The 17,966-nt window shown below is 40.0% G+C and overlaps 2 protein-coding genes across 2 annotated transcripts; both read right to left on the bottom strand.

Moving 5' to 3' along the window:
* Positions 1-978: 978 nt before the first annotated feature.
* Positions 979-10,892, bottom strand: mief1.L (mitochondrial elongation factor 1 L homeolog). The gene is made up of 4 exons (XM_041590720.1): positions 10,749-10,892; positions 9,534-9,714; positions 8,492-8,745; positions 979-7,255 (listed from the first exon to the last, which is right to left on the bottom strand). Exons 1-4 carry the CDS (start codon positions 10,890-10,892, stop codon positions 6,443-6,445), a joined length of 1,392 nt encoding a protein of 463 aa, XP_041446654.1. The 3' UTR covers positions 979-6,442.
* A 2,548-nt stretch (positions 10,893-13,440) lies between these two features.
* On the bottom strand, positions 13,441-17,592 carry LOC108714528 (MIEF1 upstream open reading frame protein-like). The gene is made up of 2 exons (XM_041590721.1): positions 17,491-17,592; positions 13,441-13,689 (listed from the first exon to the last, which is right to left on the bottom strand). The coding sequence occupies exons 1-2, from the start codon at positions 17,491-17,493 to the stop codon at positions 13,441-13,443; spliced, it is 252 nt and encodes an 83-aa protein (XP_041446655.1). The 5' UTR covers positions 17,494-17,592.
* Between the last annotated feature and the right edge of the window lie 374 nt (positions 17,593-17,966).

The raw sequence follows: 17,966 nt of genomic DNA, 5'->3' as shown, positions 1-17,966 counted from the left end.
CAGTATTAATAAAACAGTAGTTTGTACTTGATCCAAACTAAGATAGAATTAATCCTTATTGAGAGCACAACCAGCCTACAGTGGTACCTCAGTTTTACATCCCCTGATTTTAAGTTTCCCATCACTTTACATTATTGTTTTGTGGTCCCACCTATATATTATGCAAAATACATTTCCCTGATTTTATACTGAAAAACTTAAAATGAAGGGGGGGGGTTATACTGTATTGGATTTAATATTTAAATGATTTTCTAGTAGACTTAAGGTATGAAGATCCAAATTACAGAAAGATCCCTTATCTGGAAAACACCAGGTCCCAAGCTTTCTGGATAACAGGTTCCATATCTGTATTTTGAACTTAGAATCACATTGTTTCCTTATGCAAATACATTTTTTAGGTGAAGTTTCCTTGTGTTGGGGAATTCCTGTGCCATATTATTCTATGATCACATGTATTTGGAGATGTTATTTAAGGAGGAACTGTTTTAAGTTTGGGTTTCAAAGAGGGACTTTTGTACCTGGAAGGAAATCTTTTGTCTAAGGGAACACCTACCTGGTGTATCAGCATCATAGAACCCTGAATAGTTGAACTTTTTGTGATGGAACATTTCTCAGAAGGACCAAGCCCAAGTGGCATTTGCTGGCAGTTAGAAGCATGGACTGGAAGAGTGGAAACTGGAATAGATTGTTAAGGTGATGAGTGGGGGTGGGAAAGACGTAGGTATATAGATGAGCAGCAGTACAATGTTGGTAGAGGTGAAGCGACACGTGTAGTGACCGTAGCTTTGGATTTTAAGGTTTCATACTCACTGCAATTTATTTCCATGTCATCTGTTTTGGGGCACGTATGAACTGCAACTGTGCACTGTGTTTCCATGTAGAGTAGCGGAACTCTCATTCCTGTGTAATCTGCTCCCCAAGGACCACAATAAACTAGATGAACTAGACAAACACACACTATGCAAATGCACAAAAAGATTAGGCTTGTTACGTTTTATTCATAAGTTTTCATTTATTATGACATACTCTCACTCTTCCCGGAATAAAAAGAATACATGCATATTACACCTTCCACAGTCCATTACATATCAGTGTATTTTGGGGAGAGATCTAGTAAAACACAAAGGCAGCAACACATAATAATTGTAACAGTTTGAGGAGCACATCGCTGGATACAAGTATAGGTCAGAGACATAAACATGTCGTCTTCATTTACCTTTACATTAAAGGGGTTGTTCAACTTCATGTTAACTTTTAGTATAATGTAGAGAGTGATATTCTGAGATAATCAGCAATTGGTTTTCATTTTTTATTATTTGTGGTGTTTAAGTTATTTAACTTTTTATTCAGCAGCTCTCCAATTTCAGCAATACAGTTGCTTGGGTCCCAAAAACCTTAGCAACCATGCATTGATTTGAATAAGAGACTGGAATATGAATAGGAGAGGGCCTGAATAAAGAGACAAGTAATAAAAAGCAGCACGAACAATGTTGATTTACAGAGCATTTGTTTTTAGATGGGCTCAGTGACCCCCATTTGAAAGCTGGAACGAGTCAGAAGAAGGAAAATACAATTTTAAAAAAAATAATGGAGGCCAATTGAAAAAAAAAGCTAACTGAAAGGTGAACCACCCCTTTAAAGTCTGAAGGAATGGAACGTTCCTCATCCTCTTCCTATTTGTACATGTAAGTGGCAGCTTCTATACTGCTTACCTTAGCAGACCATACCTAAACAGAGCAGCATGGTAGCCCCCGTTACACAAATACATATAAATATGCGGAGGATTTTTTGTTGCACTGAGCTGTAAAGGTTATTACACCCATTTAATTTCAGAAAAACACTGCTACAGATGTGTGGTTGTTATACTGGTCAGCAAAACACAATAAAAGATTTTAAAAAAAGCAAATAACTACCAATCCACACAGCCATCTTTGGCTTCCCATATAATTTAAGACACTGGAGGCAAACAAAGGTTTGATATACACAGAGTCCCTGGAATCTGCAGCTTGAAACAAGGGAATCCCTACACACATACACAGCACTGCATACAGCTATAAGGGAACCATGTCCTTAGAAGCCAAACCCTGGGTGGAGCGACCCATTGTGTGGGGTGGACCAACTGCCAGGTCTGGATTTGTAAAATGAATTATTCCTGCTGTGATGTCCTCAATAAATATGTAGATATGTGGCTAGAAATAGCAGCCTCGATTATGAGCTAATAAATAACCCACAACTGGTTTAATCGCATTGGATGTGCCATTGGTGTTTTGTTTGTGGATACAGTTTTTGGGGCCATACACCTAGAGGCACCTGATAAACAGGTAACACTGGAAGCAGCACTCCATCTCTGTACTAGAAATAGCAGCACATTAGTTAAAGGGGTTGTTCACCTTTAAATTAACTTTTAGTATGATTTAGAATGTGATATTCTGAGACTATTTGCAATTGGATTTAACCTTTTATTAGTTGTGGTTTTTGAGTTATTTAGCTTTTTATTCGGCGGCTCTCCAGTTTGCAATTTCAGTAATCTGGTTGTTAGGTTCCAAATTACTAACCATGCACCAATTTGCATAAAACACTGGAACATGAACAGGAGAGGGTCTAAATAAAAAGAGGAGTAATAAAAAGTAATAATAATACATTTGTAGTGCTACAGAGCATTTGTTTTAAGATGGGGTCAGTGACCCCCATTGAAAAATGTAAAGATTCAAAAGAAAGGAAATTATTAAAAATAAAGACCAATTGAAAAGTGCCTTAGAACGGACTACTCTAACACACTAAAAGTTAACTTAAAGGTGAACTACCGCTTTAAAAGGAATATTATTATGTGTACCGTATACAATAACATCAACACTCTAAAACCATTGCCCTTAAAAATCCTATTTTATAAACCTTTTTACAGCCAGATCCACTCCCAATGAAGTGATAGTGTATGGATTGCATATTTGTTCCCTAGAAATGTTGCCAAGGTCCATGAGTTTGTTATAGATATGTTAAAGATTGGTGCTAACCAAAGATTGCACTGGCTCCAGACACAATTAGGTGAGATAAGCTTAACACAGCTTGAAAACCATAATATAAAATATTGTATGCTGAAAGCAAAGTTAATTCTAAGCAGCTTTCCAATATTTATACATTACAAGTATTCAACAACCTGTAAATGTAATGGAAAGCAGTATCTGTCTTTTCTTTTTCCTCTGTGCTGCTTGTCCTGACTATATAATAATATATGCGACAGAAGCAATGCCATTACAGCAGTTCTTTTTCCCATAATGCACTGCACACATCTGTGATCCTGCACCATAGTTAATCAAACATGCAAGACATTGTGGGAAGTGGAACCTTGGATCAGGGATCCCCAACCTTTTTTACCCGTGAGCCACATTCAAATGCAAAAAGAGTTGGGGAGCAACACAAGCATGAAAAAGTTCCTGTAGATGACACAAAGGGCTGTGATTGGCTACTTGGTAACCCCTATGTGGACTGGCAGCCTACAGTAGGCTATGTTTGGCCATAAATCTGTTTTCTATGCAACCAAAACTTGCCCAAAAACCAGGAATTCAAAAATAAGCACCTGCCTTGAGGCCACTGGGAGCAACATCCAAAGCGTTGGAGAGCAACATGTTGCTCACGAGCTACTGGTTGGGGATCACTGCCTTGGATGGATGCAGTCTACAGCGACACTGTTTTAATGGTACATGTAGTCAGAAGCAGTAGTGCAGAGAATTGCAAACAACAGGAGCAGAGTTTTCAATAATAAAATGCATAAATAACGTTAATATATCAATGAAAATTTGCAATTAAAGGTATCCTGGACATTTGCTTAGAATCTGATTTACTTTCATTATGCAACATGTTGTATTTCATGTTTACAACACTTATGGGCTCAGTTAGCAGAAAAGCTTGGGGCTTAGGGTTTTCCAGAAAGGGGGTCTTTCCGTAATATGGGGCACCATGCCTTTAGGCTTCTAGAAAACATTTAAACATTAAAAACCAACAGTATGATTGTTCTGTCCCCAATGTATATTAATGAAGTTTTGTTGCCATAAAGTACAAGGCACTGCCTTATTATTACAGAGAAATAGTCAATGAGCCATAAATGAAGAATTGTTTACATTGGACTATGGGAAATGGCAACACCATATTTTGGCGCTTTCTAGATTGGCTTTCAGAATAAGAGATCTCGTACCTGTGTTTGCTTCAAAATAAAAATGTTATATGTGCTGAAGAATAGTTTCTTTTGTTAAAGGAGTCATTAAAAAGGTGTTCAGATTGTATTGAAAACAATGTTTTACCTCCCATTCATGCGACTGCTTTTGTCCTGTCAAAAATGATACAAACAATTCAGAAAACGTTTAAAATATGTTGTTTTGTGAAAAAACAGCATCCCTTGCATGTGTATAAAATGAAAGAGGATTTATAAATAAATGAGTACGCATTTAGGTGCAGAAATTTGATCCTTGTGCCTCCAGGTGCAAACACATGAGAGGGCTGATGGGAGCGGAGGTGGTGATTCTCAGCCTGTGTTTATCTGCAGGCTAAGAATCAGCCCCATGTTATGGCATTAGCCTGATTAATAGTAAATAGCTACTATTACTACAGTATTTATCCTGCACTGAAGACAAAGTTGGTAAGGATCAATGGGTTTGAGGGTCAGGGCACACAGGCAGATTCAGGGAGATTAGTCGCCCGCTGACAAATCTCCTCCTCTTTGTGGCAACTAATCTCCCCGAACTGCCTCCCGCCGGATAAAATGTAAATCGCCGGCGGGATGGCACTCAACACGATTTGTTTTCCAAAGTCGCCCGAAGTGCAAAAGAACACAGAAGTGCAACTTCGGAAAAAGAAGCACTCCGAGTACCACCCTGCCAGTGATTTTCTAGCTGGCGGGAAGGCAGTTCGGGGAGATTAGTCACGCCGAAGAGGAGGTTTGTCGACGGGTGACTAATCTCCCTGAATCTGCCTGTGTGCCCTGACCTTTACTATTTTACATTTCCTTAGGTGTAAAGCAAGAGGGTTATCCCTTCCCAAGCAGAGGTAGTTGTGATGAACAGAAATGGTTGCTTTTGTGGGATTAAACCTTGCATACTGGCTGATGCAGATGAAAAAGTCTTTGGAAGAACAGTATGCACAGGATACACTATATGTACTGCCCACTAAAGTCTAGAAATACATTTATGTTGGTTTTCTAGCTTTGGTTTGCTAGTTTTAACAGTTATCACCCATTTTAAAGCATGAAGTAATTATAGTTGTACTTATAATGAATGTGTTTTTTGTTTACTACAGGGCAAGCCATAGAATTTGACATAAGGCAGAGAGACCAACCCTGCTCAGGATTGGTAGATCAAGTCTGATTCGCTTTGATGTGACTTAGGAGGGGACCTTTGGTTAAAATTGCATAGGGGTTTAAGTCGCCTTTAACTGAGTAAAAAAAGCTTTATTTACAGAAAAGTAAGGTTACAAAAAGATTTGCCCTGCGCATTACGATTGTGAAACAGTCATCGGGGCACAATGAAGACCGTTTCACAGTGGAAACGAGTAGGGCAAATGACTGTTTTTGTAACCTTTCTTTCTGTAAATAAACCTTTTTTCTAATCAAAGTGTGCGATCCAACGTTGTAATTTTTTGAGTATACACACATTGGAGACGTTTTGGGCAGCCTCCTGTTGGATCGGCACCTTGTATTGTTATGAGCCTTCTGACCTTCCATTGTTCTTTAAAATGAGTGACCACTGTATTATGCTGCCCTGAAACATGCTGCCAATTAATTAATAAATAATAAAGCAAAGCATCCTAAATACAGTAAGGTTTTTTGCTAAAACTGCGATGAGAATATGAATACTGCTCAAAATAGCAATACTGCTGCATAACATCCCTGTAACATAATACTAATATATCTGCAGTGAAATTGTATTTAGGTTGTAATTTGTTAGCAAAGGGAAACAGAAGGAGGTTGAGTAAAAGCTGAAGAAAGAATGAGGGCACCAAAGAAACACAACAGCAAGGCAGCACACGGCAGGAGTCTGAATAAATGGAACATTATTGTGTATAGTAAAGTCTAGACTACACTTAAAGTAGGCAACAGATACCATGTTATTTCAACTCTTGTGAGACTGGAAATCCCAGCATATTCCAGCCCTACCCAAGCTTATCTAGCAGAGAGATTCAGGGAATAGTCATGAAAACAGCAGACACACCACAGAACATGTGTAACTAACAAAAATAACAGTCCTATGGCACAACAGGCATTCTGACCATCCCGGTTCTCTAAAGGAGCAGCAGGATAGTCAAAACACATGCATTTTAAATTTCACTGTTCAATTTGCCTTATATTGGAAGAAAAAAAAAGTATGAGCCTCATCTTGCTTTTTAAAATGTTCATAGATTTGCACACCATAGAAGTTATGGTCATTGTGCAGTTACAAACAGAAGAAGTCCTCATTTAGTCTTCTGTCCTAAGAAGCACCTCAGGTTCCGACAAGGAGCAGTAGAGAAAATAGCCCATCTCATCAATCTCCTCTGCAGTGAGTTCTGAAAAAAGGTCCACCTTTGGTTCCATGGCAGAGGGCAACTCTCCTTTCTCTAGGTGGCCCACAGTTTCTCGTAGCACCTGGAGAAACCGGTCAGCCAGTACCCCATGTGACCAGTCTGATTCCTTCTCACAGGTGTGGAGAAGAATGTTTGTAAGGTGAGAAGCAGTGAGATGTGAAAGTTGCAGATTGTAGCGACAGATGGCTTTTAGGATCTTCAGACATAGGCAGCGGCACCCTGAATCCTGCTGATCCCGCCCCATCAATGCAGCGGTTTCAGCCCCACGTTTGCTGAGCCTCCACATATTTTCATAACGTTGGAGTCTATGTGGCTTGGCTACTGCTGCATGCTGCTCAAGTGCTACCAAAGGTAGGAAGTCTAAAAAAAGCCTACGATCTTCCTCATACTGAACCTCCAGGATTAGGCTCTCTGATGGGACCACTGGTCGGATTACATACCCCAGTATACTACCAATGGCTGGCCAGTTTATAGATCCTGCCACTACCTTCTCAAATGTAGCTATAACAGACTTTGGACAAAGGTAACCACCTACAACACAGCGGTCCCAGTAGCTAGTACCCCTTGGGAAGTACTCCACATTCTCCCGACGGATGAGGCAGAATCCAGGTAAGTTTAGTATGGTCTCTTCCCCAGGGACACATGACCACAAATTATTATCCAATAACAGGGGCACCATAAGCTGAATATGATCTGCTCTCACCACCTGCAAAGATAAATAAAATATTTATGTACAATCCTTGACATAAACAAAGATGTACTTAGGCACCTCCACTGATTCTAGTTGCTTACTCCTCCCAGTTTATTAACGTTGGCACATTACAAAGATCAGTGAAGCAGTTTTGTATTTGTGCATGTGCTCACCCAGGGCAGTGAAGGGATGCCTGGGACACAAGAACAATTTGGCGATGATATCTTCAGTCAATTAACTTGACTGAAAATAAAAGCATTATTAAGTTTCATGTAAAGGAGAAGGAAAGGCCCATTTAATTGGGGGTGGCAAAAGTAAGGTACCCCCAAGTGATTGCATTTACTTACCTGAACCCCGGCCGGTGCTCCTATCAGCAGAAAACTGCACCGGTCTGGAAGTTCTTCCAGCAAGCACCAAGTGATTGGCTTACTTCTTCTTCCTTCAAATTTCCAGGGGCAGACTCATGGGCAATATAATGAAATAGCCGACTGCTTAGTTAAAGTTCAGCTTTTTCACGATACTGCGCATGTGCACTGTGTGAAGAAAGAAGAACAACCCCCGGACCGGTGCAGTTTTTTGATGATAGGAGAACTGGCCCAGGGTTTCCGGTAATTATATACAATCTCTTGGGGGTGCCTAACTTTTGGCACCCCCAAGTAAACTCAGCCTTTCCTTCTCCTTTAAAAAGGAGGGTTAGTTATGTTATGACAATGCCTCATTAATACACGTTACACGCTAACCTATTTTATTTTTTATTTTATTTTTTTTCCAAAATGAATCAGTTAATAGTGCACAAGTCACATGACTTGGGGCAGCTGGGAAATTGACAAAATGTCTAGCCCCACGTCAGATTTCAAAATTGAATATAAAAAAATATGCTTGCTCTTTTGAGAAATGGATTTCAGTGCAGAATTCTGCTGGAGCAGCACTATTAACTGATTCATTTTGAAAACAAAATTTTTTTCCCATGACAATATCCCTTTAAGGACAAGACAATACAACCCACTACAACTTTTTGAAATAGCATCCATCGCCCCTTCCAACTCCTCCAAAAGCATGAATTGATTCCCCAGGTCTGTAAATACCTGGTCTGTATATACCTAAAAAGTTCTACAGCTTTTAACACATTGAACACAAAATAACAAATTCTCTCTTGGCACTGATGTGGAGTAACTTTATATATCAATATGCATATAATACAATCAAATGCAATATTTGTAAAATGCACCTGTAACTCAGACTCAGTGTTACCTGCAGGTCATCGTACAGACTCCCGCTGAGGTGCATCTCTCGCAACTGCATATCTGGGAACTTGTTGCGGATAAAATTGCGAAGTTCGGAACAGATGTCTACAGCAGCTTGCTTAGCAGTACTTTGCTCCATGGGTGGGATGGTCACATTTTTTCTATAATAAGCAAAAAGTTTCTCTTGAAGGGACATCCGCAGACGAGTCTTCTTCAAGTCTGTTTGAGATTTTCTAGTTGGTGGTTTAGGTCTAACAGGGTCTACAGAAAATTGAAATGTGTAAATGATTTAAAAGGTTAACTGTTAATAAGTAAATGTAGGGGGTTTAACCCATTTTCACTGCCAGCTGAAATATAATACTTAATTTACTGCCAGATAATGTATCAGCCTTTTGTGCTATTCCACTTTAGGGTAAGGACACGCAGGCAGATTTGGGGAGATTAGTCGCCCGGTGACGAATAGCCTCTTCTTCGGGGTGACAATCTCCCGAACCGCCTTGCCCTACCTTCCCACCGGCTATAATGAAAAATCGCCAGCAGGATGGCACTAGCGGCACTTCGTTTTCCGGAGACAGCCGAAGTTTCCTCATGAGGCAACTTTGGGCGACTTCGGAAAACGGAGCACCGCGAGTACCATCCTGCTGGCGATTTTTCGTTGTAGCCGGCGGGAAGGTAGGGGAACGCAGTTCGGGGAGATTGGCGCCCCGAAGAAGAGGCGTTTTGTTGCCGGGGCAACTAATCTCCCCGTGTGTCCTTTTCCTTAAAGACATTTCCAGACTTTCAGCAGGGCAATTAACCCCAACACAAGGCCAGAGTAACATTGGAGTGGCTCAAGAACAAAAATGTCAATGTCCTACAATGGCCCAATCACCTTGATCTTAATCCAAATGAGAATCCATTGCAAAGTTTGTAAATTCAGGTGTCACGTGACTAACCTGAACGACCTGGAGCAAATCTATCTAGAAAAATGGAACAAAAAACTATTGTTGCTCCAAAAGTTGCGGAAATTTTTTTTTCTCCCATCTCTCATTTTATGCAGTAAAAGTCACCTGATTCAAATGCAGAGGAATCTGTGGGGAGAGTCTGCAGACTGCGGCTTACAGATGTCTTCATGTCATTTTTCAGAAGTCGCGTAGATGAGCCTAACCAACTAGGCTCTTCCCAACTCCGTTTGCTTGACTGGTTGGTTCGGGAGGGGCTGGCAGGGGCACTGATAGCCCTATCATACATCTAAATATGCAGAAGCACAAGACATATAAGGTGTTGTACTACTATAGACTTAATATATATAAAATGAGTGATAGCTTGCACCCAGTCCCTTAGCAGGTCCTGAAATTAGAAGCTGCACCAATTTGGGATATGTAGAGTTGAATGTGCTCCCTGCAATATACAGTTGTTTAAGGGAAAATATAATTGAAAAACCATGATGGGTAGAGAGCAATCTAAATTCCACTGCTGTTTAATCTCCAAGTAACATTTATTGCAGACTGAAAGCTGTATAAAAAGATAGGTTTCCTCAGAGGGCACAGGAGCTTAAAGGGATACTGTCATGGGGAAAATTTCAAAATGAATCAGTTAATAGTGCTGCTCCAGCAGAATTCTGCACTGAAATCCATTTCTTAAAAGAGCAAACAGATTTTTTTATATTAAATATTGAAATCTGACATGGGGCTAGACATATTGTCAATTTCCCAGCTGCCCCTGGTCATGTGACTTGTGCTCTGATAAACTTCAATCACTCTTTACTGCTGTACTGCAAGTTAGAGTGATATAACCCGCCTCCCTTTTCCCCCCCAGCAGCCAAACAAAAGAACAATGGAAAGGTAACCAGATAGCAGCTCCCTAACACAAGATAACAGCTGCCTGGTAGATCTAATAACAACACTCAATAGTAAAAAACCATGTCCCACTGAGACTCCTTCAGTTACATTGAGAAGGAAAAACAGCAGCCTGCCAGAAAGCATTTCTCTCCTAAAGTGCAGGCACAAGTCACATGACTGGGGGCAGCTGGGAAATTGACAAAATGTCTAGCCCCATGTCAGATTTAAAAATGAAATATAAAAATATCTGTTTGCTCTTTTGAGAAATGGATTTCAGTGCAAAATTCTGCTGGAGTAGCACTATTAACTGATGCGTTTTGAAAAAAACATGTTTTCCGATGACAGGATCCCTTTTATCCCTTTCAGTATTTCTACTTCCCCCAACAGCCCTAATGAGAAATGCTCTCCTGTTCCTCTCTTTAAATAGACATCAACATCACTCACCCGTTTCACTGCCAAAGCACCTATTCCTAGCATGGCAGCTCCTCCCACGCCAAGTACCAGTCTGGCATTGGAGAGGACAAAATCTATAGCAGTGCCAATCCCATTGTCATCCTTCTTGCCTTTCTTCTCTCCAGCTCCTGCCATGATTTCTTTAAGAGAAACACATGCAGGAAACATAATTTAGACAAATGCAATTTGTATATAAAAAAACAACAAAATGACAGCTTAAAAACAGTTCTAAAAGTGCCTTCTAACATGTTGTCTTTGACGAAAAACATTTTATCTGAAAATGAAGTGCTCCTGAAGCACTGGCTTATAGGAATTGTTCAGTATAAAAATAAAAACTGGGTAAATTAATGGGCTGTGCAAAATAAAAAAATGTTCAAATACAGATAAACAAAAATGTCATATATAAAGGCTGGAGTGACTGGATTTCTAACTTAATAGCAAGAACACTACTTCCTGCTTTGCAGCTCTCTTTGTTTCCACCGATTGGTTACCAGGCAGTAACCAATCACTGACTTGAGGGGGGACCGCATGGGTCATAACTGTTTACTTTTGAATCTGACCTGCATGCTAAGGCAAACTCACTGAACAGTTGTGTCCCACGTGACCCCCTTCAAGTCGCTGACTAAAGGTGGCCATACACGGATAGATCCGCTCGTTTGGCGATGTCGCCAAACGAGCGGATCTCCCTCCGATATGCCCACCTTGAGGTGAGCAATATCGGGCTGATCCGATCGTGGGCCCTAGGGCCCAACGATCGGATCCTAGCGTTCGCCAAACGGGCGGTCGGATCGCGGGACCGCATCAACGAACAGATGCGGCCGCGATCCAACGGGATTTTTAATCCCATCCGATCGAGATCTGGCCGACTTTCGGCCAGATCTCGATAGGGGAAGCCCGTCGGGGGCCCCCATACACTGGCCAATAAGCTGCCGACTCGGTCTGTCGGCAGCTTTTATCGGCCCGTGTATGGCCACCTTTACTCAGAGTTAGAGAGCTGAAAAGCAGGAAGTAGTGTTCTGTTCTATTAGACATTCAGTCACTCCAGCCTTTATACATTATATTTTTGGATAACGAACTATATTACAAACATTTTGTATTTTGCACAGCCTATTTACCAAGTTTTTATTTTTATACTGAACTGTTCCTTTAAGGACATTAATCACATTACCGCTAAGCTTCTAAAACAAACCTGCCATGCTGTGCATTTCTTACTATGGTTTCTACTTGTAATGAAAACAAAGGCATTTTGGGTCACAGACTAACGACCTCTACAGCTGTTCATCCTCATTCACACTGTTTCTGAAGAAGAGGATCACTGTACCAGAGGCCACCCCTTCATACTAGAAGAAAATAAATTTCATTTGAAGCAATATAGGGGGTTCTTCACAGTCAGGACAGTGAGGTTGTGGAATGCACTGCCGGATGATGTTGTGATGGCTGATTCAGTTAATGCCTATAAGAGGGGCTTGGATGATTTCCTGGACAGACATAATATCAAAGGATATTGTGATACTAAAATCTATAGTTAGTATAGATATGGGTATATATAATTTGTGTGTGCATGGATGCTGGCTTTTCATTTGGAGGGGTTAAAGTTGATGGACTTTGTCTTTTTTCAACCCGATTTAATATGTTCCAGAAGATCAGAAAGATTATTAATATTCTTAGCTAACTAGTTTTAAATTATTCCATTTGACTTTTCAAGGTGCAGCAAATATCACTGTAACCCAATACCCTAACCTTTAAGTTTACATTTGCTTAATTACATTTCATGTAGGTAAATTGATATGCTTGAAATAGTTTAGTGTTCTGTTTCTGTAGCAGCTATAACAAGGAGTTTCCTGTGTTTCCCGTTCCTCCAACTGTCAAGGTCATGGCAAGTTAACAAATCATGTAGTTGTAATAGTTGTTCAAGCTGGGCTACACACTGACATGTCTACATGTTCAACATAACTATGAAACAAAGCATCGGAATGCCAAATATTAAAGTGGGAGATAAACTGGGAAACTTTACAGTAGCCATTAAACACTAAAAGAAGTTGCCCACAAATGTGATTAGCAAGGGAATGGAAAAGACCACTTCCTGTTGTTCTCAATAATATTCATTATACATGCCACTGCCTTACAATTATGTGCAGCTAGTAACTATTTCTATTCTGGGACATCACTACTTCGATTTCTGAGATTCCATCAACAGTGCCTTCTATACAGAGAGAGAACCTATTCAGTCCACAGAACATGTGCGGTGTAGGGGTCACATATGAATCAGTTCCCAGTGTGTTAATCCCACAAGACAACTGACAACACAAATTTGGCCTTAATCCTTTCAATGCTGAGTCTGTATTGTGGAACAAAGTTGTGCCTGGCGTTTTGTGTTTTAATTTCTATTTTTTTTTAATGTTGTTTTGACATTTTAAAGACAGCTCATTATTCATGCAACTGGAAAAAAATGACAATAGCTTTATATAGCAACTTTGTCTGGGAAAAATACACATTATTTCAAGCACAAATAATACTTTCATCTTTTTAACTTGCCCACTGGAAACTTGTACTATTTGTATCTATCAGAATTCTCCAGTCCTACATAAGCTTTGTATGTTTTGCACAATTTTTGAAGGCATCCAGAAACCGGCAATTTCTACCTGCAAAGTGCAGACTCACAAGAGATCAAGTGTGTGATATGTTACACCAGTCCACCAAGTTTGGTTCGAAGGAAGAACTGTCCTTTTTCCAGCTGCCTCTTCTTGTCCTCCAGCTTTGTCAGATTCTGATGTTTCCTGAACTCCCGTCGCACGCGTGAAGTATAGAAATCTCTGTCTGTTAACTGCAGCTGACGCCCTTGACGCAGAAGAGTGCGATAAAGGAGCAGAACTGCTTCACGGGACCAGCCTGCCATGGCAGGTGGAGGAAAAGAAGAGCTGCCCCAGCACGTCTAAGCAGAGAAAATACATATATAATAATTCACATATAGTGGAAATGAAAAAGGTGTCTAAGGATACACAGGTGACTAACAACTTAGTGTGGCTCTCTCTCTTGCAGTTCACATTCACTGTATAAATGTCTAAATATCTATATCTATATATACACACACATACACTCCAAGGTGAGTGCACTCAAAACAAAAGCAGCCAATGCCTGCTTACAATATCATTGGTCACTCACCGCACACACCGAAGGACTTCATATGTGAAAAAAGAATAAAATAAATTATTTTATAATAATTTATACAGGTCCTTGGAATGCGGTTTGTGACCAATGATATATATATTTAATATCCTTGAAAAAGGCGCAAATGTGGGGGGAAACGTCAAATATATGTACGCAATAAAAATACGTAATAAAAGCATTTTATAATGATATAGTGATTATAAACTGGAGTGCTGGTTTTTTCAACAAATCTATACACAATACTTTTGACCCTGCACCCGCATTAGTTGGAGAAAGACCGTATTGGAGTGCGGCTATATATATATATATATATATATATATATATATATATATATATATATATATATATATATATATATATATAAATGATAAGCTGCCCCTGTGCGTGGAGAAGCAGTGCATATGTAAAGAACAGCACCAAAGAGTCTTTTTGCATCAAAAATGCAATATATTGTGTTGCATGTAAGGGTAGAACTACATGGACGACTTGCAATCAAACACGCTGCGTCAAAACGCAGGCATCATGTCGGATGCAACGCTGCATCTGCCAGTTGTGACGCGTTGCGTCGGATGAACGACAACATTCGACATTGCTATAGCTTACCTTATTTTCCATCGCATCCGACCTGACACATGAGTTTTGGCGCAGCGCGTCGGATCAGCCGAAATCGCTTGCAAATCGTCCGTGTAGTTCTACCCTTAAACCAACGTTTTGGTCCCTATTGGGACCTTCAAGGTGAAAATACATACAAAGTAAACCTTTAAATAACCACCTCCCACATAGTGTGAACGTGTCTGTGACATCACATGTACAAATATTGGTGCCTCTATTTGGGTTTAGTGTCCAAATAGAGGCACCAATATTTAAGCTGGTTGATTTCCAGCCATACGAGAGTTAAAACGCACAAGTGAAGTCACTGACATGTTCACACTATATGGGAAGTGGTTATTTAAGGGTTTACTATGTATGTATTGAAACGTCTGTTTTACATGAAACACAATATATTGCTTTTTTGGATGCAAGAAGAACCCTGGTGCGCACAGCTTGACTAAATTACCCTCCTATTTCATCCAGATATTTATTCTGTTAAGGTTACATAGTAAATAGTGGTTTCAGCAATATACATTATCTCATAAATCAATATAATATTTAAAAAGAGGTGGTTCACCTTTGAGCTAACTTTTATTATGTTATAGAACGACTAATTCTAAGCAACTTTTCAAGCGGTTTTCATTATTTATTGTTTTATAGTTATTTGTCTTTTTCTTCTGATTCTTTGCAGCTTTCAAATGGACGTCACTGTCCCCTTCTAAAAAACAAATGCACTGTAAGGCTAAAAATGTATTGTTACTGCTACTTTTTATTAACGATCCTTCTATTCAGACTGTTTCCTATTCATATTTAAGTCTCTTATTTAAATCAATGCATGGTTGCTAGGGTAATTTGGGCCCTAGTTACCAGATTGCTTAAAATGCAAATTGAAGAGCTGCTGAATAAAAAGTTAAATAACTCAAAAACCTTCAATAATAAACAAATTGCAAATTATCTCAGAATATTACTCTCTACAAAATGCCAAAAGTTATCTCAAAGGCGAACAACCCCTTTAAGTAATATTTTCCATGGAACAGAATGCTAACAATACTTTTATGGATGTAGATCATAATGGGACAACATCACTAAAAGTAGACCACGAATTAGTAAAGTATGGGCACTCCTGGTATACTCTATATTAATCTCAAACAACTGGGATAAGCATTGCAAACAAGAGTAAGTATCCTCTTTTCCCAGCAGATGTCCAAGCCAAGCAATATGACAGCTCTCATTAACATGCAGAAAGGGAAGGAGCCAGAAAGGAACAGGGCTGGATATTCCCTTTACACCTTGCAGTTATTGTGAAGAGAAACTAAGAGATAAACCCTACTCACATATACATTGCATTGTGCCAAAATGATTTGAGTTTGAAATTGATCCTTGGCATGCACCTCAGATTCAAAAGCAACAGTTATAGCCCATGCGCCCCCTCAACTTACTCATTGGTTTCTGCCTGGTAACCAATCAGTGGAAACCAAGAGCGCTGCAAAGCAGGAAGAAGTGTTCTAGCTATTAAGTTACACATCCAGTCACTCCAGCCTTTCTTTTTACTTTACATTACATTTTTGGCTAACTAACTATATTGAAATCATTTTGCACAGTCTATTTACCCAGTTGTTATACTGAACAATTCCTTCACAAATGGCAGAGTAGGGCAGCAGGGTTGGTGGGGGACACGTTGTTTCTGGTTCTCTTCTCTGTAATATTCAGACAGGAATACTCAATGCAATCTGATCCAGACCAGGAGATGCTCAATGTAGGCAAAAAGAGGACCTAAAGCAGCACAAGATGGCGCCCACCAACCCTGTTGCCCTACTCTGATTTACAGAACGAAATACAGCCATGTTAAAGGGTTCCCAGTAGTGATGCGCGTGTCAGGGTTTCCCTAACCCGCACCTGACCCTAACCCGCCCTAATACCTGCGCCCGCCCACACCCGCTTCCACCAATGACGTCGGGTATCAGGTCGGCCCGCACATCACTAGTTCCCAGATATCAGGGTATAGTTCACCTTTAAAGGGCAGATCATCACATCATGAAAGGAAATGTCATTCTAAGCAACTTTCCATTAGACTTTTTCAGTCGTTTTAAAGGTTTTCTGTAATTGCAGTTGAAAGCAGTATCTGTTAATCCCTTTCTCTCATCTAGTTCAGGCTTAATACAATGTAGCACAAAAGTGTTCTGCTAATCAGCAGGCTTCCGCTACATTGTTTCAGCATTGTTTCAGCAGTCAGAACAATAGTGCAACACATATATATATATATATTTATATCCTTATAAACGGTGAGTTCTGATGTCATCAGTTATAAACGGTGAGTTCTGATGTCATTTCGGTCACATGACTCACTGAAATTTGAGGCCTTCGGCCTCGTGTTTTTACATATTCATGGAACTCCTCAGTAACTTATAATATCCTCATATTTTACAAGATGGGGGTACTATTCACTATATATCCACACACATAAACCGACACTACTTTCAACCCCAATTCCATTTCTAAATAACATTGAAATCAGTGGCAATTTCTAATTGAGGGCACTGTGGAAAAGTAGCTTAGAATAACATGGACTGTCATGAAGTTTTTGGGTGGAATTGCCCTTGAAGACGTGGAAACGTAATAAAGTAATAATAACTGTGTGTCAGTTCCATACAGAATAACAGCGAGGCGATAGTATGTGAGCGACTGTCTGTAACATCACAGCACCGAGTTCATTATAAAAGCAAAGTACAGAAAAGCAATGAAGCTGATATAATAAGTCCAAAGCTTATAGGCTGCTCTATAAATGACACCATAGAAAGCTCAGAACACACAAGCACTTGGCACTCACCCACTAAACCCCGCTCTCACAAATCCCTCCACTCACAATCCTTTGCCACCCTAATACTGCCGCTTACTCTCAACTCCTCTCAGGGTCGCCGGCAACATGGAGGCGATTCCGCCACCTGGGAAAGACGACTTCCGGTTAGAACGTACCATAGAGACAAGGGAGGCGGCCGGATGGGCTTTACATCAGGAACGATAAACTTGCAGTTCCTCCGGCTGTACTACTGCTGATCTAATCGCAGCCACATCTGTGACGTGCAATGAAAGGAGGGAATTGAAGCATTACATTATATTTTCGTTTATTGCTGTGTTTATATTGGGTTGGAAGTAACTGGATAAAGGAACTGTGGAGATTTCTGCTCCAAAGTAGTTTTGTGCATCGTGAAATGAAATGTCTTGTCTAAGCGACATAACATTTATTGTAAAATGTCAGTGGTTGTAATGTATTTTTCTAATTGCAAGTGAAAGCAATCTGCTTCTGAGTCTAAGGGGCAGATTTAATAAGGTTCGAGTGAATTGTCGAAGTACAAAAAGTAATTTTTTGGATACTTCGACCATCAAATAGGATACTACGGGGCCCATTTACTTAGCTCGAGTGAAGGAATAGAGGAAATAACTTCGAATTT

This window comes from Xenopus laevis, chromosome 4L (assembly GCF_017654675.1).
Source record: "Xenopus laevis strain J_2021 chromosome 4L, Xenopus_laevis_v10.1, whole genome shotgun sequence".
Lineage (NCBI taxonomy): Eukaryota > Metazoa > Chordata > Amphibia > Anura > Pipidae > Xenopus > Xenopus laevis.
Note: the sequence above shows the minus strand (reverse complement) of the source record. Positions and strands in the feature narration are given on the sequence as shown.

Coding starts and splice junctions, on each gene's coding strand:
- mief1.L (XM_041590720.1), bottom strand. CDS start 10,892: ATGGCAGGAGCTGGAGAGAAGAAAGGCAAGAAGGATGACAATGGGATT. Junction 8,746..9,533: donor TTCCTCTGCATTTGAATCAG/GTGACTTTTACT, acceptor AATTTTCTGTAG/ACCCTGTTAGACCTAAACCA. Junction 7,256..8,491: donor GTCTGTACGATGACCTGCAG/GTAACACTGAGT, acceptor TTATCTTTGCAG/GTGGTGAGAGCAGATCATAT.